The sequence below is a fragment of the Ranitomeya variabilis genome, chromosome 5 (genome assembly GCF_051348905.1).
Source record: "Ranitomeya variabilis isolate aRanVar5 chromosome 5, aRanVar5.hap1, whole genome shotgun sequence".
In the NCBI taxonomy this organism is placed as follows: domain Eukaryota; kingdom Metazoa; phylum Chordata; class Amphibia; order Anura; family Dendrobatidae; genus Ranitomeya; species Ranitomeya variabilis.
This window is the reverse complement of record NC_135236.1, coordinates 90,930,992-90,952,845: the sequence shown is the minus strand read 5'-3', so window position 1 is coordinate 90,952,845 and position 21,854 is coordinate 90,930,992. Positions and strand designations below refer to the sequence as shown.

At 45.8% G+C, this 21,854-nt stretch overlaps 1 protein-coding gene across 6 annotated transcripts in view; it reads right to left on the bottom strand.

Moving 5' to 3' along the window:
• Positions 1-21,854, bottom strand: part of GPAT2 (glycerol-3-phosphate acyltransferase 2, mitochondrial) — a 129,770-nt gene that overhangs the window by 13,553 nt on the left and 94,363 nt on the right. For all 6 annotated transcript variants that reach the window (XM_077262933.1, XM_077262938.1, XM_077262935.1 and 3 more), the window contains 3 exons: positions 14,757-14,885; positions 13,732-13,858; positions 6,575-6,646 (listed from right to left, as the gene is read on the bottom strand). In XM_077262933.1, the coding sequence (XP_077119048.1) occupies positions 6,575-6,646; positions 13,732-13,858; positions 14,757-14,885 (328 nt within the window). The remainder of the gene's footprint in view (positions 1-6,574; positions 6,647-13,731; positions 13,859-14,756; positions 14,886-21,854) is intronic.

Genomic DNA, 21,854 nt, shown 5'->3' with positions numbered 1-21,854 from the left:
ATTGGCAGGGGCTTCTTGGGGCTCTGACACATTAGTTTGTATACAGTTCTGGCAATGCGGGTACGTGCTGCCACTGGGGAGAGCGGTCCCGCAGGCTGTGCAGAATGCATAATAGCAGTTCTGCCTGGTTCTCTTGGACCTTGAGCCCGGCATAGTGCACAGAGTGCAGAAGGGCTGCCGGCAGAGGACCTTACAGGGGGAGCCTTATAGGTAATATGGATTCACAGCCGAGTAAAACAACCCAGCTGTGATCTGACGCCACCAGTGTGCCCCTAGGTCCAGCGCCGAAGATCCACAGTCCTGTGCCCCCCGGAGACTGGCAGCCTGGTCCTGGTGACCGGGAGATGCAGGGTTAATCTGCAGCAGAAAAATGGCTGCTGAGAAGGAGAGGAAGGGGGCGGAGAGCTGGAAAAAGGCGGCAAGGCTGTGTAAAAACGCGCCCTTTCTGTCTCGATCCACCCCCTTTATGACACTGTAGAGTGTCATATTTGTCATCCGGGGGCGGAGAGGAGGCGGTGGCTTCAGCTAGGCCGAAGCCGGGGCCTAAATTAGATGCCTGAGGCCCAGAAGGGCTCCAGGCCGGCGCAAAAGTCCGGGAGGGGGTCGGATCTGAACCGGACCCCCCCGGATTTAAAGGCAGGATGGCGGTGGGGCTATGAGCGGAAGGGGGAGCCCGTTTGGGGTCTCCCTGAGGCAGTATAGAGCTGGTGCTGCCGCAGAGACAGGGGTGCAGGGAGCCCTGTGTCTGTCTGTGCCATGCCTGCCTGCACTCCCCCCGGCCCCGACAGGAGCCCGCAGCTGGGCTGGGGTCCCTGGATACAGGCGCAGTGTGCTGGCCCATTGCTGGGAGCTGTTGAATGCTGCCTGTACAGGCCCTACCTGAGGCGTCTCAACCTAATGCCACAGGCCCTACCTGAGGCGTCTCAACCTAATGCCCCCAGAGGGGGATTAGGGAGGGTGCTGTTGTCACCTTCAGGGGCCTTTATCCTCACCTCGACCTCAACCCAGAAACCAAAAGGAATTAGGGAAGGAGGGGGGTCTCGACTTCGAACCAGCACCCGAGGGACTGGGGAAGGAGCAACATGGGGAATAGCCATCTCTCCTTCAACTGGGCACCCCATAATAGGGGGCCGAGGAAGGAGCCATGCTGGGAGTCTCACAGGAGACCCTCTTTACTTCATCTGTAATCCCGTCGGAAAAAACGGAGTAAAAATCTTTTAGGTGTGCCTACTATGCGACACTAAGCAAAAACTGGAGAAGGCTGATGCCGTCCAGGGGTGTATACTAAACAGGAGGAGCCACAGTTAATCTTTTTCAGATTATGCATAGTGTCGCCTCCTAGTGGACAGCAGCATAACACCCATGGTCCTGTGTCCCCCAATGAGGCGACAGAGTAAAAAGTGTAATCCCAGACTTGTTTTTTGTTTGGCTTTTTTGCTAGGTTCACTAAATACTAAAACTGACCTGCCATTATGCTTCTCCAGGTCATTACGAGTTCATAGACGCCAAACATGTCTAGGTTTTTTTTAATCTATGTTTTGAAAAAAAATTCCAAACTTTGCAAAAAAAAAAAAAATTTGCCCGTAGCGTCTCTATTTTTCGGGATCTCGGGTTGAGTGAGGGCTTATTTTTTGTGTGCCGAGCTGATGTTTTTAATGATACCATTTTGATGCAGATACGTTCTTATGATCTCCCATTATTGCATTTTAATGCAATGTCGCAGGGACCAAAAAATCGGGAGATTCTGAATGCAGCGATACCAAATATGTGTAGGTTTGATTTTATTTTTATAGTTTTATTTTGAATGGGGCGAAAGGTAGGTGATTTAAACTTTTATATATTTTTTTATTTTTTCCATATTTTTAACCCTCCGTCAGGGGCAACTGATTTGACAGGCGCAGCTCACTTAGTTTCATTTCTCTATTTTCAGTGGTTTGTCTGGGAAACACCATCCTCCCAGTACCTTCCTAACTTTAAGGCCATGTGCACACGTTCAGTATTTTTCGCGTTTTTTTCGCTATAAAAACGTGATAAAAACGCGAAAAAAACGCTAACATATGCCTCCCATTATTTTCAGTGTATTCCGCATTTTTTGTGCAAATGTAGCCTTTTTTTCCGCGAAAAAATCGCATCGCGGAAAAAAAAGCAACATGTTCATTAAAATGCGGAATTGCAGGGGATTCCGCACACCTAGGGGTCCATTGATCTGCTTACTTCCCGCACGGGGCTGTGCCCACGATGCGGGAAGTAAGCAGATTATGTGCGGTTGGTACCCAGGGTGGAGGAGAGGAGACTCTCCTCCACGCACTGGGCACCATATAATTGGTAAAAAAATAAGAATTAAAATAAAAAATAGTCCTATACTCACCCTCTGATGGCCCCCGAAGTGTTCCCGCCTCTGTGCTGCACGCTGGCTTCGGTTCCTGTAGCTGGTGTGCGGTGAAGGACCTTGCCGAATGACGTCACTGTCCTGTGATTGGCCGAGACCGCTCACGTGACCGTGACGTCATGGAAGGCCCTGCGCGCACACATCAGCTATAGGAATGGACGCCGGTGAGGAGATCTGATGTCTGCGGGTGAGTATAAGCATTTTTTTTTATTTTTTTTATTATTTTTAAACGTTCTATCTTTTACTATAGATGCTGCAAAAGCAGCATCTATAGTAACAAGTTGGTCACACTTGTCAAACGCTATGTTTGACAAGTGTGACCAACTTGTCAGTCAGTTTTCCAAGCGATGCTACAGATCGCTTGGAAAACTTTAGCATTCTGCAAGCTAATTACGCTTGCAGAATGCTAAAAAAACGCAAAAAAAACGGAAAAAAACCGCAAAAAAAAAAATGCGGATTTCTTGCAGAAAATTTCCGGTTTTCTTCAGGAAATTTCTGCAAGAAATCCGCAACGTGTGCACATACCCTAAAAGCTGTGTGAAACCTGAGAAGCCTCTTGTGCTGCAGAACTGCAGGAGATCAGATATCAGTGTTTTGGCTTCTCCGGCTCATTGCTCCTGAATGCGTCACACCTTTGACGGTTAGAATTTGCTAATTTTATTCATCCCAATTGTTTTTTTAGCTTGTTTTATGAATAGCTAGTGCTAAATTTGTGGATTTGTCATAGAAGGTTTTGTTAGAAATAAGAGTGTGCTTCTCAGGCACATTGCGCCCTAACACATTCTCTCTCTTGCTTCAGCTTTTCTTCTGAAATGGCGAGGAGAATATTTGACTTGTCAAATGCCCTTCATGTTGAGCAAGTGCAAAATATACTGCTTGATGATGAGACAGACCCCTTACAGTAAGAGGATTTATGGGAAGAAAGTGACATTGATTCATAAGATGATGTGGAAGAATGTCCAGATGTGTCTGATACAGATCAAGATGGAGAGAGTGAGGAGGATGCTCAAGACATAGAAACATATTACTTTTCTGGTTATTAAACATTTTTTTTCCACCTGATTATATGTATTCTCATTTATTACATTCCTATTAAGGTAACTGATCACTTTTAGAGCATTGAAATTTTTTAAAAAGGAAAATATAGCCAATTTTCTAGCCCCTAAACTCGTTATGAAACATATTGCCCCTGACGGAGGGTTAAAAACCTTTTTGTTTTACTTTTGCCATGCTTCAATAGCCTCCATGGGAGGCTAGAAGCTGGCACAACTTGACTAGCTCTGCAACAGATTGCCTCTATGTAGCAGAATTACAGGATTGCTGTGAGCGCCGACCACAGGGTGGCGCTCACAGCAATCCGGCATCAACAACCATAGAGGTCTCAAGGAGACCTCTGGTTGTCATGCCAACATGCAGATGACTTCCGATTACGTGATGGGGGCCACACGCATTTCCGGCCGGATAGCCGGAAGCGCTTGTTAAATGCTGCTGTCAAAGAGTTTGACAGCAGGATTTAACTAGTTAATAGATGCGAACACCCTCAAATAAACCTGAGGGTCTGCACTTTACCAAAACATATTCAAGATACAGTTATATAATAAATATGGGCTTAAACAGCTAAAATGCCAAAACCTGTCACTATTCAAATATTTCTGGACCTAACTGTATATAGGGGGCTGTGTGTGTGCTCATACTGTATATTGGTGAATACCTAATTCTGCTCAATATTAGGCGATACATTTATTAATAGAAAATGTCATGACTCCCCCCTCTATGCCGTGTGCCAGGTAGCAGTCGCTCAACCACATGTATGCAATCTACATTCTTTTATATGCTTTTCCTATCTCTCTTCGATTGATAGAAGCCGGGCGAGTCTAGTTTTCATGTGACCGAGAGTAAGGAAATCACATACATGCAGTCAGAAGACGCCCACCCACACAATTCATCAGTCTGCAGTTACACAATGCCTGCGGACAACTCGTTTACGATTCCAGGGTTCTTTACCGGAGAATGAAATGCTGGAGTATGCAGTGAGACAATTGAAAGGACTGAGATTTGACCTTTTAAAGTAAGCTAGACCCAGACCCTGCTCAAAATTTGGCAGGAGAGAAGACAGATTCCGAGGACTGAAACATAACAATAAATAGATACTACAATGCTCACCCCAGAGAAAATTGACCTTCCCCTTGCAACGATATTTCCACGCTTTGAGGTCATTCGGGATGACATTCAAAAAGACCCCGTGATCTTGGAAGGCGGCTTCAACTAAAGCACAATTACATGCAGCTGAAGCTAAAGTACAATGCAAAGCCGACCTTGGCCATCGATGAAGAGGCCAAGGTATGTCTGAAAAAGTTGATCAAATCAACATATCTGACCATATGAGGCCAGAATGTAGCTTAGGAAAGGCAAAAGAGGGTTAAGAAGGTGGAACCCTTCCTATGGAGTGACGAAGTTGGCCACTGTGAGAACAAATGGGTCTCGATCTGTCCATGTAAACTGGAACCCTCTGATTTAGATGGACCACAAAAGGTACTTGTCTGGAGTGGCCTTCTCTGACAGATCTGGAGAAGTCTACTAGCTGAAGAAACTATTATTGGTTGTGCTGCACTACTTTTTCTTTTATGTAGATGAAGAAACTATTCACCTGGTTAGAGTCTCACTTGACTGAGAAAGTCCACAGCCAAATTGTCTACTCCGGCATGCAGACTTAGGCTGCCGACACACCAGCAGTATTTGGTCAGTATTTTACCTCAGTATTTGTAAGCCAAAACCAGGAGTGGAACAATTAGAGGAAAAGTATAATAGAAACATATGCACCACTTCTGCAATTATCACCCACTCCTGGTTTTGGCTTACAAATACTGATGTAAAATACTGACCAAATACTGATCGTGTGACGGCAGCCTTAGGGACACCTGACCAAATAACCTTGAAGTAGAGGGAAAATGCCCTTTAGCTACAGAAGGTTGATCTGTCATGACACATATCTCTTTCTAGTAGTGTTGTGCGCCGTGTGAAAGCCAAAATCCACTTCCCTTTCTGCGAGGTAGGTATCTGTTGAAATGACTTGCCACTTTAAGGCATAAAGAACTTTCCCTGAAGAATGCCAAATCCCTGCGTACCTGTGGCTGAAGGCGCACTGGGGCTGGTATTTGGTCCATCTGGTGGACATTGCCCCTTATAGACATCGGGCAGAAGGAATGGCTTTGAACCTTAAGACAGCAGGGTATATTGCAGGCCCCCAATGCACCTCCAGGCCAATTTGCATGTGGCTTTGAAGCTTGAATGCTCAATGCAGGCACTTCAGATCACCATACAGCCATAGCTTCAGTAATAAAGTTAACCTGAAGGGTTCCTTTAACTCCACCTGAAGACGGCACATTACACCAAGTGTTGCATGTTACTCAGGAACGGCACAGCTCCATGCTTACAAGAAACGCTGCAGACTCGGTCAGCCCCATGCCTTCCTATAGAGAGCATAGCCACCTACTACACATAAGGAAATAGCCATATTCCCCAGCAGGTATGGGGTAGGTTGAATGTATTAAATAAGTTTTCCAACTTCAGCTTTCAGCACGCCATAGCATATTTAAAAAATACAAAAATCAGCCGGTGCTCATCGTTCCTACTGATTGCATCAAGTCAGTGATCGGCTGCAGCGCTGTTAACAGACCGTCACCGCTTCAGCTGGTAAACATTCCCCTAATCGGCAGCAGAGATGCATTGCTGGATCTTTAGATGATGGGTACCTGCTGATATTATTATTAGCAAAGGTGCCACTATAGGGTACAGGGGGAGGAGGGAGATAGAAACACACTTTAACGAGAACCCGTCAGCTCCTGAAAAAGAAAAAAATGTATTTATGTGCAGCCATAGTGTTAATCTGCAGATTTGGGCCTGATCCTTGAGTAGTGAGTGCTGACTGCTCCCCGCCCCAGCACCGCTCCGATGATTGGCAGCAGGTGACATCATTTTCATCCAGTTAAGACACCTGCACATGTTTTACACAGCATTTACCTGCAGAGACCAGCGCCCCTTTAAATTTGTCATTATCCCCTTCCATGTGCTAAAAATGGGACTACGGCATTTATGAAGACGCTTGTGGATTTCTAGAGCTAAAGGATATAGCAATCAGAAGTGCAGATCTGCAAATATTTTATAAATTAGCAAATGTGAACTCACCATTTGAGTGGTCCTCGGTAGCCGCCTGCAGCAGGTTCTGGTGCACCCGGGTGACATAGTCCGTCTCCAGCTCTGTGAGTAAAGCATCCGTAAGTTCTCTTACCCATGTAACGATGGAACCTGCCCCCTACAGAGCTGCAGCAATAGTATAGCTACGTACCGCCATGAAAATCCTCAACAATGCCAAAGTAACAAGTATTACAATATGTGTAACGATTCCTATAGGGCGACATTGCTAAGAAATGGGCTTTAGTGATCATATTTATGGTCTTTCCGAGGGGGTGTGGCTCATAGTGGAATTTTGCAGAGCCACGCCCCATTGGAAAAGACCATAAAGGCCATATCTTTGGAACCATAATGTAGATTTAGGAAGAAAAAAAAAGGCAGAACATTCAGGTTGCAGGGAGAATAAACTAAGAGCTAAAACTTGTCACGTTTGACGTTAAGCCAACATCAGCAAAACACATATACAACTTACAGAAGCCATTTAATGCCTTTTTCAACACTATAAGTGACCATGGACCCCAGGGTTAAATGACTATCCCCATCTTGTAACATGATGTCATATTATTAGGATTTGGTATCACACTTGCATGTAGCCAGCGTATAACTGGGACAAGTTTCATCGGATGGCACTCGCTGCAGTGTTACACTATGGGGCAGTGCCGACTAGCATTTATACTCGTGTGCAGAGTCTGCATGCTGCAGCTGGCAGCGTACATCGGACCACGCGCACACTTACAAGTCTATGGCTCGTGCAAAACATTGGCTTGCACTCGGATGTCATCCCAGTGCCGCCTGACATACGCCGACAGGGAGAAATTAAAGTCTCCATCTTCTCCGTGTGATCCGATTCTCGCATGCGAGAGAAAGGGATCGCGGATAAATGACACTTGGATCCCGCTCGCAGCAGAGTTTGACCTCACGGTCATTTGTATATAGTATCCCATTCTCTCACATGAGAGACTCATCGGATGCTACTCGCAATGTGATGAGTGGGGGTACGACCCCTGGGACCTGACAATGAAGGGGTGCAGTACTAATCCTCTAGTCTTCCCCTGCCCCCACTGGACAGAATAGCGCCTTTCTAATGAGGTAACTGTGCAGAAAAAAGCTGTGAAGGACCACAATATTTAACCATTGCTGCACCCCCACATTCTCAGATCAGTGAGGGGCCTAGAGGTCGGACTGCCACCAGATCTAGCGATATGCCACTACTTTATGTGCATTAAAGCTCTTTTACCCCTTTCAATCTGAGCCTATTTTCATTTTTTTCCCTTTAAATCATAACTTTATTTTACCGTCCAGATAGCGTTTTAAGATCTTGTTTTTTGTAGCTGTAGTTTTGAATTGTGCCATTTCCCTTACCAAATAATATACTAAATAATGACATTTGCGGCAAAAGTCACCTGGTAACATTATCCTGGGGGTCACTTTTTAAAACTTTGGCTCGTGTCACCATTTCCTGACACTCGCACCTTCTTTTCAACAGTTCTCTCGATGGAGTCGTGTGAGGGTGTGACTCTTGCCAGCTGCAGTTTTTAATTGCACCATTTTAGGCTATTTAACCCCTTCACCCCCAAGGGTGGTTTGCACGTTAATGACCGGGCCAATTTTTACAATTCTGACCACTGTCCCTTTATGAGGCTATAACTCTGGAACGCTTCAACGGATCTTGGCGATTCTGACATTGTTTTCTCGTGACATATTGTACTTCATGTTAGTGGTAAAACTTATTCGATATAACTTGCGTTTATTTGTGAAAAAAATGGAAATTTGGCGAAAATTTTGAAAATTTTGCAATTTTCCAACTTTGAATTTTTATGCCTTTAAATCACAGACATATGTCACGCAAAATACTTAATAAGTAACATTTCCCACATGTCTACTTTACATCAGTACAATTTTGGAACCAAATTTTTTTTTTGTGACGGAGTTATAAGGGTTAAAAGTTGACCAGCAATTTCTCATTTTTACAACACCATTTTTTTTTAGGGACCACATCTCATTTGAAGTCATTTTGAGGGGTCTATATGATAGAAAATACTCAAGTGTGACACCATTCTAAAAACTGCACCCCTCAAGGTGCTCAAAACCACATTCAAGAAGTTTATTAACCCTTCAGGTGTTTCACAGGAATTTTTGGAATGTTTAAATAAAAATGAACATTTAACTTTTTTTCACACAAAATTTATTTCAGCTCCAATTTGTTTTATTTTACCAAGGGTAACAGGAGAAAATGGACCCCCAAAGTTGTTGTACAATTTGTCCTGAGTACGCTGATACCCCATATGCGGGGGTAAACCACTGTTTGGGCACATGGCAGAGCTCCGAAGGAAAGGAGCGCCATTTGACTTTTCAATGCAAAATTGACTGGAATTGAGATGGGACGCCATGTTGCGTTTGGAGAGCCCCTGATGTGCCTAAACACTGAAACCCCCTACAAGTGACACCATTTTGGAAAGTAGACCCCCTAAGGAACTTATCTTGATGTGTGGTGAGCACTTTGACCCACCAAGTGCTTCACAGAAGTTTATAATGCAGAGCCGTAAAAATAAAAAATCATATTTTTTCACAAAAATGATCTTTTCGCCCCCAATTTTTTATTTTCCCAAGGGTAAGAGAAGAAATTGGACCCCAAAAAATGTTGTGCAATTTGTCCTGAGTACGCTGATACCCCATATGTGGGTGTAAACCATTGTTTGGGCGCATGGCAGAGCTTGGAAGGGAAGGAGCGCCATTTGACTTTTCAATGCAAAATTGACTGGAATTGAGATGGGACGCCATGTTGCGTTTGGAGAGCCCCTGATGTGCCTAAACATTGAAACTCCCTACAAGTGACACCATTTTGGAAAGTAGACCCCCTAAGGAACTTATCTAGATGTGTTTTGAGAGCTTTGAACCCCCAAGTGTTTCACTACAGATTATAACGCAGAGCCGTGAAAATAATTTTTATTTTTTTTCTCAAAAATGATTTTTTAGCACCCAGCTTTGTATTTTTACAAGGGTAACAGAATAAATTGGACCCCAAAATTTGTTTTCCAATTTGTCCTGAGTACGCTGATACCCCATATGTGGGGGGGAACCACTGTTTGGGCGCATGACAGAGCTCGGAAGGGAAGGAGCGCCATTTGGAATGCAGACTTAAATGGATTGGTCAGCAGCCGTCACGTTGCATTTGCAGAGCCCCTGATGTACCCAAACAGTACAAACCCCCCACAAGTTACCCCATATTGGAAACTAGACCTCCCAAGGAACTTATCTAAATGTGTTTTGAGAACTTTGAACCCCCAAGTGTTTCACTAAAGTTTATAGCGCAAAGCCGTGAAAATAAAAATTCTTTTTTTTTTTTTCACAAAAATGATTTTTTAGCCCCCAGTTTTGTATTTTCACAAGGGTAACAGGATAAATTAGACCCCAAAAGTTGTTGTCCAATTTGTCCTGAGTACGCTGATACCCCATATGTGGGGGGGAACCACTGTTTGGGTGCATGACAGAGCTCGGAAGGGAAGGAGCGCCATTTGGAATGCAGCCTTAAATGGATTGGTCTGCAGGTGTCACGTTGCATTTGCAGAGCCCCTGATGTACCCAAACAGTACAAACCCCCCACAAGTGACCCCATATTGGAAACTAGACCTCCCAAGGAGCTTATCTAGATGTGTTGTGAGAACTTTGAACCCCCAAGTGTTTCACTACAGTTTATAACGCAGAGCCGTGAAAATAAAACATCTTTTTTTTCCCACAAAAATGATTTTTAGCCCCCCAAATTTTTATTTTCCTAAGGATAACAAGAGAACTTGGACCCCAGAAGTTGTTGTTCAATTTGTCCCGAGTACGCTGATAACACATATGTTGGGGTAAACCCCTTTTTGGGCGCACGGGAGAGCTCGGAAGGGAAGGAGCACTGTTTTACTTTTTCAACGCAGAATTGGCTGGAATTGAGATTGGACGCCATGTCGCGCTTGGAGAGCCCCTGATGTGCCTGGACAGTGGAAACTCCCCAATTCTACCTGAAACCCTAACCCAAACACACCCCTAACCCTAATCCCAACGGTAACCCTAACCACACCCCTAGCCCTGACACAACCCATAATTCTAATCCCAACCCTAATCCAAACGTAAATGTAATCCAAACCCTAACCCTAACTTTAGCCCCAACCCTAACTTTAGCCCCAACCCTAACTTTAGCCCCAACCCTAACTTTACCTCCAACCCTAGCCCTAACCCTAGCCCTAACCCTAACCCTAAACGTGACTGAAATACGTGGCACTGAAATACGTGGCACTGAAACACGTGGCACTGAAATACGTGATACGTGGCACTGAAATACGTGGCACTGAAAAACGTGGCACTGAAAAACGTGGCACTGAAATACGTGGCACTGAAATACGTGGCACTGAAATACGTGGCACTGAAATATGTGATACGTGGCACTGAAATACGTGGCACTGAAATACGTGGCACTGAAATACGTGGCACTGAAATACGTGGCACTGAAATACGTGGCACTGAAATACGTGGCACTGAAATATGTGATACGTGGCACTTAAATACGTGGCACTGAAACACGTGGCACTGAAATACGTGATACGTGGCACTGAAATACGTGGCACTGAAATACGTGGCACTGAAATACGTGGCACTGAAATACGTGGTACTAAAATATGTGGCACTGAAATACGTGATACGTGGCACTGAAATACGTGGCACTGAAACACGTGGCACTGAAATACGTGATACGTGGCACTGAAATACGTGGCACTGAAATACGTGGCACTGAAATACGTGGCACTGAAATACGTGGCACTGAAATACGTGGCACTATGACTGTCAGAAAATGTTCATTAAACGGTTAGGGGTGAGGTTAGGGGTAGAGTTAGGGTTAGGGTTTGGATCCCTTTATCACCTTGATGGTGGTGGGTGGCTTTTCAGTGTGTTTTCTGGTTTTTTTCGATAAAAATGCATGCGTTTTTAACGCAAACAAACGCATGTGCTTAAAAACGCAAGAAAATACTGCAGGTTGTATTTCTGAAAATGAACGCATGCAGAAAAAAAACGCATGCGTTTGAAAACGCGACCAAACGCGTACAAAAAAACCGCATGCGTTTTCAATGTTAAATATAGGGAAAAAACGCATGCGTTTTTTTGTGCAAAAAACGCTGCAGACAAAAACGCAAGTGTGAAACCAGCGACGCTTTTTATAGCAAAAAAGTTTTTGCGTCTCCACATTTTGAGACCTATAATTTTTCCACATTTTGCTCCACAGTCATGTGAGGTCTTGTTTTTTGCGGGACGAGTTGACGTTTTTATTGGTAACATTTTCGGACACGTGACCGTTTTTGATCGCTTTTTATTCCGATTTTTGTGAGGCAGAATGACCAAAAACCTGCTATTCATGAATTTCTTTTGGGAGAGGCGTTTATACCGTTCCGCGTTTGGTAAAATTGATAAAGCAGTTTTATTCGTCGGGTCAGTACGATTACAGCGATATCTCATTTATATCATTTTTTTATGTTTTGGCGCTTTTATACGATAAAAACTAAAATATAGAAAAAATAATTATTTTGGTATCGCTTTATTCTCAGGACTATAACTTTTTTATTTTTTTGCTGATGATGCTGTATGGCGGCTTGTTTTTTGCGGGACAAGATGACGTTTTCAGCGGTACCATGGATATTTATATCAGTCTTTTTGATCGCGTGTTATTCCACTTTTTGTTCGGCGGTATGGTAATAAAGCGTTGTTTTTTGCCTCGTTTTTTTTTTTTTTTTCTTACGGTGTTTACTGAAGGGGTTAACTAGTGGGGCAGTTTTATAGGTCGGGTCGTTACGGACGCGGCGATACTAAATATGTGTACTTTTATTGTTTTGTTTTTTTTATTTAGATAAAGAAATGTATTTATGGGAATAATATATATTTTTTTATTATTATTTATTTAGGAATTTTTTTTAATTTTTTTTTACACATGTGGAAAAATTTTTTTTTTACTTTTTTACTTTGTCCCAGGGGGGGGACATCACAGATCATTGATCTGGCAGTGTGCACAGCACTCTGCCAGATCGACGATCTGCTGTGCAGGGCTGCAGGCTTACCAAGTGTCTGCTCTGAGCAGACACTCGGTAAGCCACCTCCTTCCCTGCAGGACCCGGATGCCGCGGCCATCTTGGATCCGGGACCTGCAGCCAGGAAGGAGGTAGGAGACCCTCGCAGCAACGCGATCACATCGCGTTGCTCCGGGGGTCTCAGGGAAGCCCGCAGGGAGCCCCCTCCCTGCGCGATGCTTCCCTATACCGCCGGTACACTGCGATCATGTTTGATCGCGGTGTGCCGGGGGTTAATGTGCCGGGGGCGGTCCATGACCGCTCCTGGCACATAGTGCCGGATGTCAGCTGCGATATGCAGCTGACACCCGGCCGCGCTCCCCCCGTGAGCGCCGCTGATCGGTGATGACGTACTATCCCGTCGGTGGTCATACGGGCCCACCCCACCTCGACGGGATAGTACGTCTGATGTCAGGAAGGGGTTAATGTTGTTCACTTGTTCTTCCCTTTTTTTTTTTTTTGCTGATGAAAGGTGACCGAAAAACACAAATTTGGCCATATTCATTTATTTTCCTATGCAGTTTCATATTTTAATAGATTGCAATTTTGCAGACAGAGCGATATCCAAAATGTTTTTGTTTTTTTTTAATTATCATTATTTTATTTTTCTTAATTGAAAAAGGGCGGTCTTTAATAAAACTTTTTAATAAAGTTTTAAAACATGTTTGAAACTTTATTTTTTTAATATTTTAGTCTCCCAATGGCACTTGAACCAGAAACCACATGTACACTGTATTGTAATACTTTTGCATCACAGCATATTGTCAATTAAGTCTTATGAAGCTCAGCCCCTGGGATTCACAAGAGAACGAAGATGGTGGAAAACAGGGGCGAGCTTTTAGTTGACCACAATTGTCATGGTGAATCCAATAGCAATCCACGATTGCATCACAAGGGGGCGCCATGAGCAACCTAATATCCCCCGTGGGCACCCAGGTGGTAAAATAGGGATCGGAGCTAGCACCAGATAATATAGCAGCCACAGGACAGAGATGAGCACTTTGGTGGCCATTTATCTGTGATACAAGTTCTTTTTAGACTCCTATGCCTTCATACCGTGCTCACACATGCCGCTGCCATGCGCCTGCAGGAATAATGCCACGCTCTCATAGGTCTTCAGCACTGGATTCAGGAGGTGACACAGGAAGACAAAGTAGTCCGCATGATGACTAGATCGTCCCAACTATTGCAAGAAAAACACAAGTTAGCCTGATCTTTTTCCTATTTTTTTGGGGGGTTTTTTTAGTTCAAATTTGTAATTACTTTATTAGCCTTGTTAGACACCTAATATAACATGCCTTTCTTGCTCGTCATCTCTGGTCTTCTCTGGAGCGCTGGCACTGAGGTGGCATGGATGAACTGTTACCAGGACTGTGCTGGACTAATACTGATAAGCCTCTCGGTGCCACATGGGACGATCAGTTGATTTTGCCTTTGCCTGCCCATATTCCCTGCAGTGGCCTCTGCAGGTGAACTGGAGTATAACATACAGCCGTTTAAATAGAATTGGCCAGCAGGTTTTTGCTATGTAATCTGAGAGCAGCATCATGTAGAGGCAGAGCCCGATTCCAGTGATGTGTCACTTCTGGGGCTGCTTGATGTCATTTTGATATAATCCCTGTTTTCTCTGCTGATCTCAGAATGGTGACCCCTGTACAAACCGCCCACATCACTGATTGGCAGCTTCCTGTCTACACTGTATATTGACAGAAAGCTGCCAATCGGTAATGTGGTCGGGGTTACACAAAGCAGATGACTGAGAGGCACATGACACCTAGTCCTGTAGCGATAATCTCCTGCTGATATAACACAATGATTTTTTTTAAACAGCGGCACAAAGCTTAGTAAGTCACACACTGGAATTAGGGTCTCAGCCTGATCCAAGACTACATAGCAAAAATCTACTGACCGATTCCCTTTAATACGCTCATCGCTATAAAGGTATAATGTGAAATGATTCAATACTGAATGTTGGCCATATTTTGACTAAAATAAAAAGGTAATAAAAAGCAGACATTTTTTCCCCACTAAAAAACATCAGACATAAAGACCAGATCCAACACTCCATAAGGATCCGTAACCTTATAGTGACGTTTCACGGTTTCTCCGATGCAGTCACTGTCGCTATCTGACAAGTCGTCGTCTTTCCACGTTAGTTTGTCAACGAAACGCCGTCTCCCAGTGTCACAGGCTGAAGGAGCACTGGGATCCTGAGAAAAATAAAAGAAACTCCGCTGATTTACTGAGCTACATGCACCAGAATTCCAGCATCATCTACACCGGATTTATTATTTAGTTATGCGTTTTAGATTAGATCTTTTGACATGCTTGACAAGGGGGTGTGATCCATCAGAAAGACGGCATGGCCTGAATTGCGATGTCGGGGAGGGAAAGAGGTGGAATTTCAAAGCCTGATTGTTTTATTTTCAGTGGAGATAAGCGGCCGCCAGACACTTCTCTCCATGTTGAAAACACATGACTGCTGAGCCAATGTATATTGGGAGGTCTGTAGATCTCCATCTCATGCATGGCCAGTAGTGATGAGGGAATGTACTCGTTACTCGATATTTCTCCAGCACGCTCGGGTGTCCTCCGAGTATTTTTTAGTGCTCGGAGATTTAGTTTTTCTTGCCGCAACTGAATGATTTACATCTGTTAGCCAGCATAAGTACATGTGGGGGTTGCCTGGTTGCTAGGGAATCCCCACATGTAATCAAGCTGGCTAATAGCTGAATGATTTACATCTATTAGCCAGCTTGATTACATGTGGGGATTCCCTAGCAACCAGGCAACCCCCACATGTACTTATGCTGGCTAACAGATGTAAATCATTCAGTTGCGGCAAGAAAAACTAAATCTCCGAGCACTAAAAAATACTCAGAGGACCCCCGAGCGTGCTCGGGAAATCTTGAGTAGCGAGTATATTCGCTCATCACTAATGGTCAGCTCAAAGGGAATCTGTCAGTAGGATCCACCCTCCTAAGCTGTCTATATGGTTATGTAGGTCATGTAGGTCATAGGAAGCTGAATAAAATGATACCTTGATATCTGTGATCAGATGTCTCATTCCAGAGAAATAGGGATTTTTGTGTACTCACCGTAAAATCCTTTTCTCCGAGCCATTCATTGGGGGACACAGACCATGGGTGTATGCTGCTGCCACCAGGAGGCTGACACTAAGTAATACAAAGAAAGTTAGCTCCTCCCCTGCAGTATACACCCTCCTGCTGGCTCCCAGCTAACCAGTTCGGTGCAAAAGCAGTAGGAGATCAATTATAACATATAAGCATATAGCATATCACATTATAAAGGAGAGTATAACATATCAAATGATAAAAACAAGTACAAACTAATAATAGGGAGGGAGCTGTGTCCCCCAATGAATGGCTCGGAGAAAAGGATTTTACGGTGAGTACACAAAAATCCCTATTTCTCCTTCGCCTCATTGGGGGACACAGACCATGGGACGTCCCAAAGCAGTCCCTGGGTGGGGACAACATCAGATCAGGTCGTGTAACCGCTACTGACAAGTGCGCCACCGCTGCCTGCAAAGTCCGCCTGCCCAGACTCACATCTATGGGAATGTGTGAATTATAGTGCTTCAAGAATGCATGCGGACTGGAGGAATTCGTAAGCTTGCGGTCGTGCTTGCCGACGTCTTGTGCCTAGAGCCCTCAGACAGGGAGATAGGCTGACATCTAGCACGGAAGGACTCCTGGATGGTGAAAAGAATCCACCAGGTTAACATGGCCGATGAAATGGCTAAACCCTTCCTGTGACCGTCAGGAAGCCTACCTACCATCGAGAAGCCCAAGTAAAGTGTCCAACCTTCGGAAGGACGCCGTCCTCGATACGTACCCGCTCGGAGCACTCACTTCTTCCAGATTATGGAGAACCCCTTCTGTTTTGTGGACTGAAGCCGAAAGAGATGAGAGGACGATGCCCCTGCAACAGTGGGAATACAAAACCACCTTGGCAACGAGGGAAGGGGATGGCTTGAGGGCAACCTTGCTTTGATGGTAATAAGGAAAAAAGACTGAAAGAGCGGCGAGCTCTGAAGACTCATCAGGATGACAAGAACGCAGAGAAAAAAGGGGGAGTGACCTTCCCTGATAGTAAAGTCTTTCTGGATAGAAAAAAGGAGTCTACTGTAAGATCCCCAGGACCATTAAGGTCCCACAGATGTAACGGTACGCGGTAGGGAAGAACTACAGGTGAAGGCTCCCTGCGAGAAAGACCATATTTCCAGTTTTGTCGAAATAAGACGGAAAAATACTAGCACCGCAAGTGAGAAAAACCTGACATGGTCAGAGAGGGTCTCCCGGGATCACTGGGGCCCTTTCTGCTTCCAAAAAGATCTCAGACGTAGTGGAAGAGGGGTTATGGAAATTGGTACCATGGAAGAACAGAGCATGCACTGAGATGGTCTTGGATCTTGAGGCCAAACCATGAACTGGAGTACATTGGCGTTCAGCTTGGACGCCATCCGACCTACATCTGGAGTACTCCAGTGAAGGCAGATCTGAAGGAAGACTTCCGAGTGAAGTTCCCACTCACTTGAGGAGAAACCCTGATGGCTGAATATGTCAGCCGCCCAGTGTTCTGCTCCAGGGATATGTACTGTTGAGATCACCAAATGATAGATCTTGGCCCATCAGAGAGTGCGAGGTACCTCGGTCATGGCGCTTGACTGTGGGTACCTGCTAGATGATTGACGTATGGCACAGCCGTGGCATTATCCAATTGAAGACGGATGGTTGACCCGCCTGAAGGCAGTGGACCTGCTGTAGGATTAGCCGTACCGTTTGGATCCCCAGAGAAATGATCGGGAGAAGAAGACTGGCATTGGTATTCCCTAATAACCATTGGACCAGGAGAAGGCTCTGGATGAGGAAGGAGCTTAGAGACTACCTTTGAAAGTCTGATTCACTTGCTGAAAACGAGCGGAGCGAAAGAAACTTCTTCCATTGTCGACTTTTTCCTCAGAACCCTCCTAGCGAATTGAATGAATCGAGGGAATGAGTGATCAAGTGCACAAGCTCCATGTTGAAGGGCCACGACCTTGACTCGAGAGAGAATTATCATCCTTCTTGTGCAGGATCATCCTCAAAGAGGATCTGCTGGGCTGGGAATGAGGAAAAAACTTGTCTAAGTTTAGCTGCTAGCCCAAGTGAGAGAGTATTGCAAGTGATATAGACGACTCAGCGTAGTCCTTGAAGAGCGGCTAGAAAGTCGACCCAGAAGGGCAGGATGACCATGCTTCTAGGGTGCAAGAAGCACATGACAACCGCTATGACCCTTGCGACCACTCTGGTGTGGTAGCCAGGCCGGAGGGCAAGGTCGTGACTTGAAAATGCTGTTCGCGAATGGAAAGGCGAAGAGATTATTGTAGAGGGGAAAAAATAGGCATGTGAGGGTAAGAACCCCGAATGTCGATGGATGCCAGAAAACTCCACTTTTTTCTGTTGAAGTAATGGCTGAGCGGAGGAACTCCATCTGGAAAAGGAGGACCTTGTGAAAGGTTGTTAGAAGTTTGAGGTCCAGGAATGATCTTACTTTTCATTCCCTCCTTTTTGAAACCAAGATTCCTTAGATCTAGACTGTCCTGGACAACGCTTCCACTGCTGGATGGGTCTGTAGAAGAGATACGATCCCTTGTTATTCTCCCGCTCAGAAGATTTGATTTGAATCGAAGTAGTTAAGGTCTCTGACTAGGAGACTATTGGACAAGCAACCATGTGGCGGCTAAAGAAGGGTAGAGCGCTGAACCCGAAACCACAAGACGGAACGAACCAGATTTGCTATCCGACCGTCTGTGGTATTTTAATTGATGATACATCGGGCAGGGATACTGGTAGGTATACCACAAGAAATTCTACCCGGTTAGTCTGCCAAGTGGCAGAATGCGGGGCTGCTTCCAGCAGGTCTCTTGCCATCGTTGTGCAGAGTAGAAAATTAGGAACCCTCGATCCACCATCCTCTTAACAGGGACGTGGAGAGGAATCGTCCGCTTTCTTGCATCATCCGCTAAATAGTGGTGATACAAAGGGGGGTGCTCGGACGCCAAAAATATGTGCCTCTGTACATCCTCAGAGTTGAGGTCCCCGGGTGGACAGGGCAGGTTGTCTGGCGTTAGGCCTGGATGCAGAAGAGGATACATGGAGGCGACGCTGCATGTGTTCGCCTGCTGAAGATGTGGGGGGGGGGGGGAAATCGGTGCCCTTTAAAGGATCCGTCGCCCATAAAAAAACAGACCAGGTATGGCAACCTACTTAGAGGCTTCTATCCAGTGAATCGCTCGTCAATTTGTTGATGGTATAAATAGGAGAGTCCCTCTTTTGCTGAAGCACTGGCAATCCAAGGCAATATGCGATCCATATTCAGCGTTGCTCTCAACAATTCATAGGGGAGAGATCAGGAAATGAAAACTTCCGTTTTCTAGACGCCTGTACGTTTTTCTAGAACACTTGCGGCCCCTGCTAGCCGACGGCTCCCATGTAGGAGAGGGACCATATATATCGGTCCTGCGAGCACTCCGAGCCACAGAGGGTTCACAGATGGATTCAATCTCTTGGTCAGAGAAACCATGGGTTGTGGTTAGGGGATGAGCGGCGGAAGGCTCCAGAGCTCAGTTAGGATGACCAGCTTTGGATTGATGATGTGCCCTTAAGACCAGTAAATACTGGTCATGCGCCTTTAAGACTAGGGAATACTGGTCTTGTGCCTTTAGGAGGGCATACTGGTCATGTGCCTTTAAGAACCAGGGCCTACTGGTCATGTGCCTTTAAGACCAGGACATACTGGTCATGTGCCTTTAAGACCAGGGCATACTGGTCATGTGCCTTTAAGACCGGGGCATACTGGTCATGTGCCTTTAAGACCAGGGCATACTGGTCATGTGCGTTTAAGACCAGGGCATACTGGTCATGTGCTTTTACGACCAGGGCATACTGGTCATGTGCCTTTAAGACCAGGTAATACTGGTCATGCGCCCTTAAGACCAAGGAATACTGGTCATGCGCCTTTAAGACCAGGGAATACTGGTCACGTGCCTTTAAGACCAGGAATACTGGTCATGCGCCTTTAAGACCAGGAATACTGGCCATGTGCGTTTAAGACCAGGGCGTGCTGGTCATATGCCTTTAAGACCAGGGCATGCTGGTCATGTGCCTTTAAGACCGGGGCATTTTTCAAGGATTACGCCAGAGGTGAAGCCCCTTGAGGGGAACTAGGTACTCTGGGAAGAGCCGGGATCGGCGGCGGCTCCTGAGCTCATTTGAACTAAGTACTCTGTGGAAGGTGACCGGCTCCTGGCTGGTCATGACTTGAAGAGCAGAGAATGCTGGTAATGTGCCCCTTTTTAAAACTAGGGAACCTTTAAGACCAGGGAATGCTGGTCATGTGTTAAAGCCAGGGAAAGCTGGACATGTACCTATAAGGGGCATGTGTCTTTAAGACCAGGGAATGCGGTCATGTACCCTTAAGGCCTGTGCCTTTAAGACCAGAGTCTGCTGGACAACCAGGGATTGCAGGTCTTAAGTATTAAAAACAGGGAGCGCTAGTCCCTTTATGCTGCCGGGGTGCGTGCGGGGGGGGGGGTGCGGAGGGAGGATTCTCCTTACCGAGATTCTGAGTCCCCCATCTGGAATAGCGCTGTCCTCAGCGCTGAGTACCGCCGGTGCGTGCAGCAGCCACTTCCGGATGAGCTCGTGTCCGGAAATGGCAGGAGGATGAAGATGGCCGCCGAGAGTAGACCTCTCGTCCTGAATGAAAGGCGCCTGAATAGGGGGGCGGAGCCTGAAGTGCGGCCTAGCATGGGCAGAGTTCCGGGTTGTGGCCTACACAAAACCGAAGCCGGGGGCTAAATTTTGAAGCCAGCCGGCGCCGAACGAGGGAAAAAGCCGCCGGATGCGCAGAGCCCTCCAACCGCTCGAGTCCCGGCACTTACCCCAGTATGCAGCTTTGTTCAGCAGGTCAGAAGGTAGAAAAAAGATCCTGTGCTGTTGCTGCTGTTTGGACGGTGCAGGGATATGAAAAGTCCTCAATCCATGATCCCTTTAGCAGGGAGGAGGAGAGGAACCATCCGCTCTTAATAGTGGTGGTGCAGTGGGGGCTGCTCGGACGCCACGCTGGAAAGTGCCTCTGAACAGCCGAGGGTAAAACCCGGTGGGCAGGGCTGAATGTCCGGCAATGGGCCTGGCTGCAGAAGAGGATACTGGAGGTGCCACTCCAGTGCTTGTCTGATAAGGGAGGGGGGAGATCGGTGCCCTTGAAGGGGCCCGTCGCCCCTAAAATCAGCTCAGGCAGTGGCTTCCCACGTCGCAGGAGAGGAAACGGAGAGGTGAAACTCCTGTGCTCGCCTGTTGTTGGTTCGGGGGAGAGCGGAACATGAAAGAATCCGTCGCCCTCTTCGTCCGTTGTAAAAGTAAAAAGAGTTCTTTGGGTCTGAATAGCAGACCAGTCCATGTGCCTCCTACGGACACTAAGCAAGAACTGGTTAGCTGAGAGCCAGCAGGAGGGCGTATACTGCAGGGGAGGAGCTAACTTTCTTTGTATTACTTAGTGTCAGCCTCCTGGTGGCAGCAGCATACACCCACGTGTCCCCCAATGAGGCGAAGGAGAAATCAATGTTTTCCTTATGAGTTCCCAGCGTGAGACGTGTAACTAACACAGAACAGTAGAGCAGAACTTTGTCTCCTTACAATCAGGTTAGCAGCTGCAGCTCTCACAGCTCTGCTGTATTGCTAGAATATTGTAACCCTGTCTGCCTGTGAGATGGAAGCTGAGAGAAACCTGCAGATGTGTCAGGTATAATCAAAGATCAGGAGAGCAGTCATCACATATCACACTGGTAAAGCCTCCTTTTATTAAAAATAAACTCTGGAGGCAGATTAGTGTCTGGCCCAAAATAAACTCTGGAGGCAGAATAGTGTCTGGCCCATAGCCTGGAACAGCTCATTTGCATATAAGAAAAATGTAGATTTCTCTGGAATAAGACATCAAATCGCAGATATCAAGGCATCATTTAATTCAGCTTCATATGACCTACATACCCATAGAGATGGCTTAGGAGGGTTGATATTGCTGACAAATTTCCTTGAAGTTTGAAAGGTGTAAAAGTCAGACAGGAACTGTAAAACATATACCCATAGCGATATAGAAAAAGCAATACGATCAAT